Source organism: Colobus angolensis, unplaced genomic scaffold (assembly GCF_000951035.1).
Source record: "Colobus angolensis palliatus isolate OR3802 unplaced genomic scaffold, Cang.pa_1.0 Scaffold20, whole genome shotgun sequence".
NCBI lineage: Eukaryota > Metazoa > Chordata > Mammalia > Primates > Cercopithecidae > Colobus > Colobus angolensis.
The window spans coordinates 6,275,031-6,285,263 of NW_012115155.1; the positions used below are offsets into that span (position 1 = coordinate 6,275,031).

The window sequence follows — 10,233 nt, forward strand, 5'->3', positions numbered from 1 at the left end:
CCCCAGAGCACCTTGCAGTACCTGCCCGAAGCAACGCGCCAAGAGCGGGACGGAGACGCAGATGCCAAGACCGGCGAGAGGATGAGCGGTGGGAGTAGCTGCGGGGTCTGCAAACAGGGGAGCGTGCACAACGTTAAACCGCGAAACCAGAAATCCCGATCCTATCGAGACCCATCAGCTTTTCCCATTAGGGAACGAACGCAGGGGAAATTAAATGCGTGATTCAAGCTCTGTTTTCCCCTCCCCTCCAAAGGTGGGGTGGAGGAACGCATCTCGTTAGCTCATTACAAAGCTTTCCGTGGGAAATTCCCTCTTCCTAATGCGTCTGTCTTCCAACTCCCATTAGCATCCTTCAGCAGCGGTCTTTGAAAATCTCCTTTGAATTTCAATACCTCTACTCGTTTCCCAAATGGGGGGAAGGGAAGAGAAAGCCGGTAGGGGGTAGAGAGAATCTCCTTTCCCTTTCACTCCCAGGTAGCCAAAGCGGACCGCAGCGGCTTGGCTGCCTGGAGGAAAAGCGCCCGAGCGGGGCAAAGACCCGCCCAGGCTGCTCTTATAGGCGAGCGCGGGGCGGGCCTGGCTGTGGGCGGTGCCGCGCGGCCCCGCTCGCCTATAAGGAGCTGTCCGCCACCCCGGTGCTGATTCCAGCTCTCGCGCCCGAAGAGGTGGATTTGGATGTCCACCGAGCTCCGGCGCCTGTCGTTCTAATTGGGTTTGGATTTGCACCGTTAAGGAGGGGGGAAGAGAAGGAAGAGGCGGGCGAGGAAGGCGAGTCCAGCTAGCGGCTGTTGCGGGGACCGTAGCCCCAGCTGCAGCTCCGGAGAATCCCCCGCCACGGTTTCGGTGGAGCGTCTGGGCACGGGATGGTGTGAAAGAGCAAGTGCCTCTCCAAGGGGGGGTGGGAGGGGGTCAGGCCGTGCAGAGAAGAGAGAGAGCGAGAAGCAGCCGCGGCTGGCGACTGCGAATTTGGGATTCGATTGGGAGGGACCGCTCACTGGGGGAAATGGATTCTGTACCACGGCTGACCAGCGTTTTGACTTTGCTGTTCTCCGGCTTGTGGCATTTAGGATTAACAGCGACAAATTGTGAGTACGAGGAGCTGGGGGCGGGTAGGTGAGGTGGAAAACGATCGCATTCAGAAAGACAATCAACTGTCTAAGCGTACTCGATTGTGTCTGCTTTGGGCAAAGGAAACGGACCAAAAAAAAGCTAATCAGTGTGGTTCCATCACTCCAACCATCCCAAAAGTTAGCAGAGCTCAAATGAGCCAGCCCTGCTGGATTTCCTGCCTTCTTCCGTTATCGCAAAGTTCAGGGGATAAGGAAAGGTTTCTCTTCCCTTAATCTCCTGCTAGCTCCGCATTCCATGCCTGCATGATCTCAGGCAGGGCTTTTTCCGGAGAAGGGCCCCCGGTTTAGACAGAATGCACTGGGAGCTGAGCTTCCTGGGATGGAGATACTCCCAGCCACCGTGCTTGGTGACAGTGCCTCATCTCTGAATGCAGTGCCTCGGATTTGCAGTATACCGAGCACCCCACGATATGTGGCTCTGCGTTCTGCCCTAGGCAGAAGGCTCCAGTTGGGGTATCCTGCAACCAATGGGCACCGGTTTAACAGGAGTGGGAGTTTTGGCCTAAGAGTCATGGACCACTGTAGTCAACCAGAAGATCAATGGCTGCCCCTATTAGAGGAGGAAGAGCTTTGATGCACACCCCACCCCAAAAATCTTTGTGCTTATGAACGTTAATGAGTATGCACTAAGTGTACACGGTCTCGTCCAAGCTCTAACCTCGGCAAGTGCAGGACATTTAATTTAATAGGCAGGAAAGCTGGACTCCCGGGGATCCACCAACTGCACTATATATTTAAAGAATCCAGTCCGTCAAACTTGAATAAATCTCTGGAGCTATGAGAGGTTCAGGCTCAATTTCTCAGCTGCCTCTCTAGGCAGAGGAGAGGAAGTTTTTCCAGCTCTGGGACCTCCTAAATGAGAAAGAATGCAATTAAGCCATCTGTGTTGTTTCCAAAGATGGTTTCAAGGTGCCTCAAGTTTCTGGGCTTGCTCCCATATCCCTTATCCCTGTCATGAAGCTCAGAAATATTACCCATATTGGAAGAGTTTTATTTTTTATTTTTTGTAATTTGCACTATCATGGTTAGAGAACAGTAGGAAGATTACTTACCACATAGGGGCCTTTCTACCTCACTCTCCACCCACTTAGGTCCTAGAGGACCCTGTGCATTTATCCCGAGTTATGTCTCAAGGGAAGATAATTGAACAAATGTAGTGTACAGAAAAATGTTCAGAACAGCCAGTGTTTCTATCTGTAGTCAGAAGTTTTGGAGGGCCAGCATCTACAGTTAGTCGTAATGCTTTATACCGATTGTATTAAAGTTTGTATTCTACAGGAAGGCTAAAGGGATCATCCTCTCTAAAGGAGGATCCAAAGGGCCCTGGTTTATAAATTATTTCAGAGAATATGTAGGAGCAGTTGGAATCTTTTTTTCTTTTACTTCTTTATCTCCTTCTCTTCCACCTCCTTCTTTTTCTTCTTCTTCTGTGAAATTGTTCCCGTGTTGCTTTAGAAAAAGATCTAAGTGGTTAGTAAGAGGAAGTAAGGCACAGTGCTGGGCTAGTTTCTCCACCTTCTAGAACACTAGAGGTCAGTATTGTCCTAATGATACAAAGGCGTGGCAGCAAGCTAGCTGTGTTTTCCCTTCAGCACATTTACCTATCTGAGGAGAGTGAATACTTTGAAAAGCCACAAAGATGGGGGTGAGAGATAAGGGTAAAATATACTCCATAGGCATATGGCTTTGGACTTCCTAATGCAACACCTTTGCTTAAGAGCCAGTAAAACAAATATTGTAGAATAGCATTTATTTTGTAAATTAATAGAATTGTGGTTAATGTGTTTTAATAATGCTCATAAAACCTAAATGACATGGATTTAAGACTCATGCTTATCATTACCGATGCAGTAATAAAGCTAATTCTGAACATTTAAAATGAAACTTTGTGATAATGAGCTTTAGTATTTTATCAGTGACAGTTTAATTTCCCCATTTCCAATCAACATTTCAATTGAATGCTTGCTGCTTGCTAAATATTTTAGGGTCAATGTTCTTGAGGAATAATCATTAGTGATCATGATGCTGTACAAAATCTATTAACTGAGTGAATAATAGAACAGCAGAAAAAGATTAGCTCTGAACTTGGTATATTTTGGTGTCTTCATAACCTATGATGCAGAAGCTCTAAGAAAAATGCATTAAAACTCCATAATTCCTTTAGATTTCTACTGACCATACTCTTTATTCATTAAATATAAGACTTGGGTTTATTTTTATCTATAATCAATTAATATTTGTGTACGTATATTGAACATTAGCAATTTCTTTTCAAATAGTCACTTTATAAAAGTTTATTTGGAAAATTTTTTTACAAGATCATTCTTCCTATATTTTGAAGTAATACTTCATGACATTTGTGGCAATAGCCTTGAAAATGGATTATTAACCCAATATTTTCCATGGTATATAGTTACACTTGTGGACTTTCTTCAGGTATACATAACTTCTAATTGTTTTTATTATTCTTATAATAATATGTTGTTGGTGGTTGTCATTGTGGTGTGGTGTGTATGTGTGTGTTTTGTGTGTGTGTGTACACGTGCCCTTACATTTCTCATAATCTGACCAAAACTTGGGCTTTTAACTTCAAAGGAAAGATGAATGCTTGCCCAGTTATAGATTTTATAAGTTTCTAATTAAACAAAATTAAAATAAAGTCAGGTTAGAAGGGCCAGCTTCAGTACAGGTATTATGAATCTTTGCAGAGAACATAATTACCTACCAGTAATAAAAACCACAGAAATTCCCTCATTTCAGATTTTCAGGATATTAAATAGCTACAGTTCTTCCTTTGGGTTTACCCTGAGGGAATTAGTTAACTTTGAATGTAGATCTAGTAGGCCAATGTTTAACAAAAAGTCATTTTACATATAATATTAACTCCTTTGACACAAGAAGTGATATAACTTGATAGTTGGTTACAGTGAAGCTGGGAGTTAGAAGAGCTAAGGAGTTCTAGCCCTAGTTATGCCACAGCTAAGGATTCAAATACCTGTTATGTTATTCAACCTTTTAGTGCTCACAGGCTTGAGTATAAAACAGCAATTTAGGTATGCATCTGCTCCAAAACAGAACAGTAGGTAAATATATTACTGAGAAAATTCTTTAAATATTAAGTATGTTAAAAGACGATTACAGTGATAGAGTGCATTCAGAAGATAGCAGGAATGCATGGAGCACATATGGTGTCATTACTTACTATTTTTAACAATAAGTATAGGTTGTGAGATTATAAAGAGCTTTAATTTTGAGCAATACATCACTTTGAATGATTTCCAAGCACAGTATCTAAGTTTGTTGCTACATATTAGGGTCACACAAATACAGCCTTGAGAGAGGGATCAAAAACTCTTCATTCTAGCTCATTCATCACATGTGGAATTTCATCTAAGATATATGAGAACGTCAATCAGATTCATAAGGCTCTTCAAATAAGGAGATGCACTTTGAGTTATCTGAAGCTTATGCACAAACTCAATCAATAGGTAATATTCAAAATAAACAAACAATCAGTCTGGTTTTTTCAGCAGCAACTTTTTGTGGCATTTATAGTCGGCACAAGTAAAGGAAGAACTATAATGCTCTTTTGGAAGAGTCTTAAAGATTTTCCTTTTGTTGAATTGGCTTATCTTTGACAATACATATGACCACTTTTTCCTTTCTCTTCACATAGTCCCCCATCTCACAATTAAATTTATATTTCCACAATTGGGAAATGTATACCAAACCCTAGCCTAGCAATGTCCACATGAGTTCAAAATTATGAGAAAATTAGTTTTATTACGAAAACTTTACTTTCTCCTTGATTTATTTTTGTTCTAATGAGTGACTATGCTCTACATTGCGGTTTTCTTTCTTCTTCCTTTGTTCCTCTACCCAATTTCATTGCTTTCATTACTGGATCCCAGTTTCCCTTTACTGAATCACTTCTTTATGCCCATTTGTTAAAAAAACAAAGTAATGTGATATCATTTGAAATGCCCCTAAAACCTTCATTTGGTGATTCAGAGTCTTTGAGTTGGTAAGTCAGAGCTTCACTCAAATATTGCCTATGTATGCAGTGATAATTTTCTCCCTTATATGAGAAGGTGGAGAAAAGATCTAGTTACCTACAATACCAGAGGGCAATTGCAGTTCACTCAATAGGACTTTATTTTAAGGTTGCAGAGTACACATTTGGAGCCAATAATGACATTTTTAATTCATAAGGGAAGCTTTCTTCATTCATCAAAACTCTGCCACTTTCTGGATGGTGACCTTGTAAAGGTTACATAGTTACCCCGATGATCTTGCTGTATGAAATGAAGAAAATGGATTAGATCATTATTATTAACATCCTATTTACTTTTAACAAACTTTGTCTTTAAATGCTGAGGTTGCCTACTGGTCATTTCATCTGGATATTTTTGGGATGACTATATTCTAACATTGTAAAGCAATTATAATTAGAATAACAACATAGTAGGGTTTTTAATTCCTACCAACTTCTATATACTTATCTCTTACCTCATATTGTGTCCACATAAATTACCAAGGCAGCACAGCTAGGTATACTTACAGGTCCAGTTTACAGATTAGTATATTCACGGTTGGTAAAAGTTAATGATTTCCTCAAGATCACAAATCTAAGCAATAAAAAGTCAATATCTGGACCTATATTTATCTATTTTCAAACACCAAACTCTGCAAGATATGAAATTTATTCCAAAACATGCACTTTGGCATTGTGTATATACATATCTGTGGAAACTTGACATGGGTTCTTTATGGTTAATTTCTGTAGCTCTACCCATGGCAAAGGGTATGAGAGTAGCAGTTCCCACCACAGCCAACTCCTGAATCACATCTAAAGGAAAAAAAATGGAGATCTAGATTTGATGCCAAATGCTAAACAGCACAATGACCAAAGATAAGAGCCTCATCTGGATGAGCACTTGGTGCTTTATTTTTTCATGAGCTTTGATTTAAAAACTTGGTAGGGAAAGGACACAGCCTTGATGAGGACTTGTGAATACCTTTCGTACACATACACACAGTACCATGAAAGGCACAAGTTGACATTATGGCTTATAAGTCTACAGATGTCAGACCAACAAGTATTAATTAAATAATAGTTGTGAATTCCTTGTCCTAGCACAGGCCTGGCCCTGATCTGACTAAACCTCATCTTCACCATTCCTCCAACAGAAATTTAGGAAACTCCTTCACAGTCCACAAACAAGCTATGTTGTCTCAAATCTTGCATTTATTTTCATAGACTGCCTGCTTGGTCTAGAAATACCCTTTTTCATTTGTTATCTTATCTCACTCTCTCCCTACTACACACACACACACACAGAAATATTTTTCTCAGGCCTATCAAGTGCCCCTATATATTACATTTCCATAGCACTAACAATTCTTGTCTCCTCAACTAGGATGCAAAGTTCTCTCATGGTCGTATTTTATTTGAAAGTCTATATTCAATTCCTAAAACATTGAGCAAGTGAAAGGATGAGAGAATAAATGATTGGCTTCCTGCTAAGAATGCTTATTTCTAAACTAAAATTCTCTCTTGGCTCTATTGCTAGAGTATTACTTTTAAAATTTGTTTTATGTCTATTTTTGAAACAAGTATAACTCACTACTGTTTTGGAAAAGCCAAGAAGCAGTTAGCTATTAAATGAAAGAACAGAAGTTTGGATCACCTGATTGGTTGCGGGAGCTGAAAAAAGAGCCCCTGCACCTATGGAAGCTTTCGTATTTCCATGACTTCATTGCTGTGATGGTCTCATTTATGTATCACATGGCCATTTGTTCCTAACAGAGGAAGCCTCTCCATCCACTGACATCAGTATCAAGTTGCAGCCAATTTTATTAACTGGCTTTATGGAATTTTAATGAGTTTTGCTTATAGAATCTAAAAAAATACATAATCACATTTCTATAAAAACTATTTTATAGCCCAAGGATCAGTATAAAATGGAAAAGTTTGGATTATATTCAATGGGGCTTTATTAATAAATGATTGAAAAGATCTCTTTTTTTAATTGCAAACCTACATCATTACCCTGATAACAGGATTCCATGAATCCCATGTCATCTTTTTAAGCTGTGGTCAAAAGCAGATTTAAATGTTAATAGTTTTGTGTGTGTGTTATGCATTTGAAAAAAATATTTTAAAACTACAGGTTCTCTTTGCCAAACTCAAGTTTGTCTATGAATCTGGAAAAATAATAGTGAATAAGAAAATGTAGTCCATAACCTCAAGCAGCTTTGAACACTTGCTCGTTAGAAAAATCAACCTTCAGTCATGTCAGAGTGATAAATGCTATGATAAAGGTAAACACAGCATGCACTTTAAGGCACAAAATGAGCATCTCATACTGGCTGGGGCATCAAGGTACACTCTTTGAGGGAAAACAAATTCGTCTAAGATTTCAACAGTCAGACTTTGTTAGCAGGAGAAATGGGAGGGAGCAGTTATTACTTGGTATAGGGATAGAAGAAAAAAACAAGAGTTGTAGGTAAGCATGAGAGTCTTTTATTTTTAAGGCTGTGGAGATTCATTGAATGTTTTTATACATGTAATGATTATAATCAGATTTGTTGCTTTAAAAAAATTACTCTGTGAAGGATAGACTGGAATAGACCAAGACTGGTGGTAAGAAAACCAGTTAAGAGATGGTTACAATAACTGAAGTGACAACTAGTAAGACCTTGAGTTAAGAAGGATAGAGATATCAGAATCTGCAAAAGTTACACAGCATTGGAAAAAAAATAATGGCCAAGTAAATTTAAGACCTAGGCATGTATGAGCTAGTAAACTCACAAAAGGTACAGATTGGTGGTTAAAATGTATTCTATAGCTGTTTCCATTGTTTTTGACAAATGACAGGGATAGATGCTAGAAAAGGTACTCAGTTCTCTGAAATGAAGTTCTTCTCTGGGAATACCAAATGACCATATTCTCAGTGCAGTATATTTCATATTTGCATGACATTGTATAGCACATGCTGTCTGTATCCATCATCCTGATGCATCTTCTAGTCTGTAAATTATGCTGGATTTTGTCAGCAGAGTGAGAACTAGTTATTAAGGAATGTGTAATTAAACCTCAACATCCCAGTTCTCATTTCCTGTCTGACGGGGGTAAACCAGGGATCATTACTGCTATCAGGGGCTGCTCAGTGGAAAGAGAAACAAGGGGAAGTTGGGTGTGCTACGCTGATGTGCTATCATTGGTAATTGATTTGCTGGCATACATTCCATGTCTCTACATTTCTAATTGCTTTTGTGCATATTCTTGGGGGTTGATTAATGCCATCTGTTCACTGGATCAGCTGAATTGATAGAGTTTTAAAGGATGACAACAGTAATGTTGAAGATAGAAAGAAAGTGAAGGGAAATGCCAAAACACTGCTCATGATGTATATTATTTTTAACTATTCACCTTTGGAAGCAGAAATATCCTTCTAAAGGCAATCCAAAGCAAATAGCAGTCTAAAGAAATGTGCCAAACAGACAAATGTTATGTAGATATTAGTCTAGGCCACTATTTACTGAATAGGTGGGTTCAGTTGTATCTCTTTTTTCCCCTCCCTCCCTTCTTCTTAAACCTTCTTCCTCTCTGTTCCATTCCTTTTCCTCTGTCTTGTGACCATGTGGTTTGTATATTACCATTAACTTTTCCCTGAGATGATGATTCTCTTCTGGAAGTAAGATAAAAGGAGTAAGAAGTCTTTGAGATTCCAGTGCTGCCTTCCTAAACGACACGGGCGTAGTCACCAAAAGTGAAACTTCCAGGCAAGACCTGTTACTGATGCAGGCCAGACATAGGCCTGGTGCCCACAGGGAACCTGGGAAGGCCCCTTGATTGCAATGCCCCATCCAACTCTGTCCCCAAACAGCTCGTCTGCCAACTCCATAAATTTCCTGAATCTGTAAATATGGGTGGAGTTGTGTGGGGAAGGGAGCCTTCCAATCCGTATAAATAAGCTTTAAGACACAGAGCCCCACTGAGTATAGGAAAGCAAATCTATACTGTACTTGACAGAGAAACAGACCTTTTCCAGAAAAAAAAAGTGTGTATGGAAGAGATAGTACTGGGTATCTGGAAAAGGGAGGATAATGTTTTGAATCTGGAAGGAGAAAGAACAGGGATGTTCTAGGTATGCAAAACAAGTGTTGCCACTTTCCTATTTTTGCCCAGGCTGAACCCCTCCCTCATATTACATGACCAAAAGTACAGCAGATGGCCAATGGGGAGATGAAAAAGGACAGTGAGAGGGGCATGTGTCACACAGTTTGGGATTGATTTAATTCTCGTTCTGTGAATATGTTCTGTGGATACTAATATGGATCTTGCAAAGTCTGTAAGTATGAGTGACTCTGCATAAAATACATATAATGTGGACATCCAATCATTATACCTGTTATAATTACTAATGAAACTCAACATGGATTTTTTCATAATAACTTATGATACAATTAGGGCAAGGACAGCCACATTTCCATTTTCAAGCAAAGTCTGGCCCACTTCCCCTTCATCTGGGTAATGGGATGGGTGAGTCACTGCTTAGACAAATAGAAATTTGTTCTCATTTTATCTCCCATGTAAACAGTCTATATAAGTAGAGTCTACCTCCACCTGACAGAGAAACATCACCATTCTGGATCCCTCACTTGGTTCCTGGGCTGGGTCATAGCATGATCACTGCTTCTAGGCCTTGGCCAGTGAAGCTGCTTGCTGAGGAACTCACAAAAGGAGCCCCATAAGAGTAGGGGAAACAAGCTTCATCTGGAGAAGTAAGGAGCACAGCCCCTCCCAAAAACTGAACAGGCCTGTGGAGAAGATGTCAGCATTATGGCAGAAGGATCCTTAAACAGACCTTAAGTAAACCCATGATCTTGGGAAGGAGTGTGTGTGACAATGTTCTCAGCTCCCTAAGACCACCATTTGCAGGACATTCAGGCAGATGGACCTAGAATTGTAAAGTAGAGAGAGCCACATTGCCTTCCTGCGTACTACTGAAGCCTGTTTCTGATGAATAAGGCATAAGTATTCCTATTTTCTTGTTGATTTGGGGTTAAAAATCAGGTGCTGCATCATAATTGATGA

At 40.0% G+C, this 10,233-nt stretch overlaps 1 protein-coding gene across 1 annotated transcript in view; it reads left to right on the forward strand.

The window, feature by feature from the left end:
• Positions 1-646: 646 nt before the first annotated feature.
• CNTNAP5 (contactin associated protein-like 5) overlaps positions 647-10,233 on the forward strand; it is an 886,807-nt gene continuing 877,220 nt past the window's right edge. Inside the window, exon 1 of the mRNA XM_011941654.1 lies at positions 647-1,085. Coding sequence (XP_011797044.1) covers positions 1,004-1,085 — 82 coding nt within the window. The 5' untranslated portion in view covers positions 647-1,003. The remainder of the gene's footprint in view (positions 1,086-10,233) is intronic.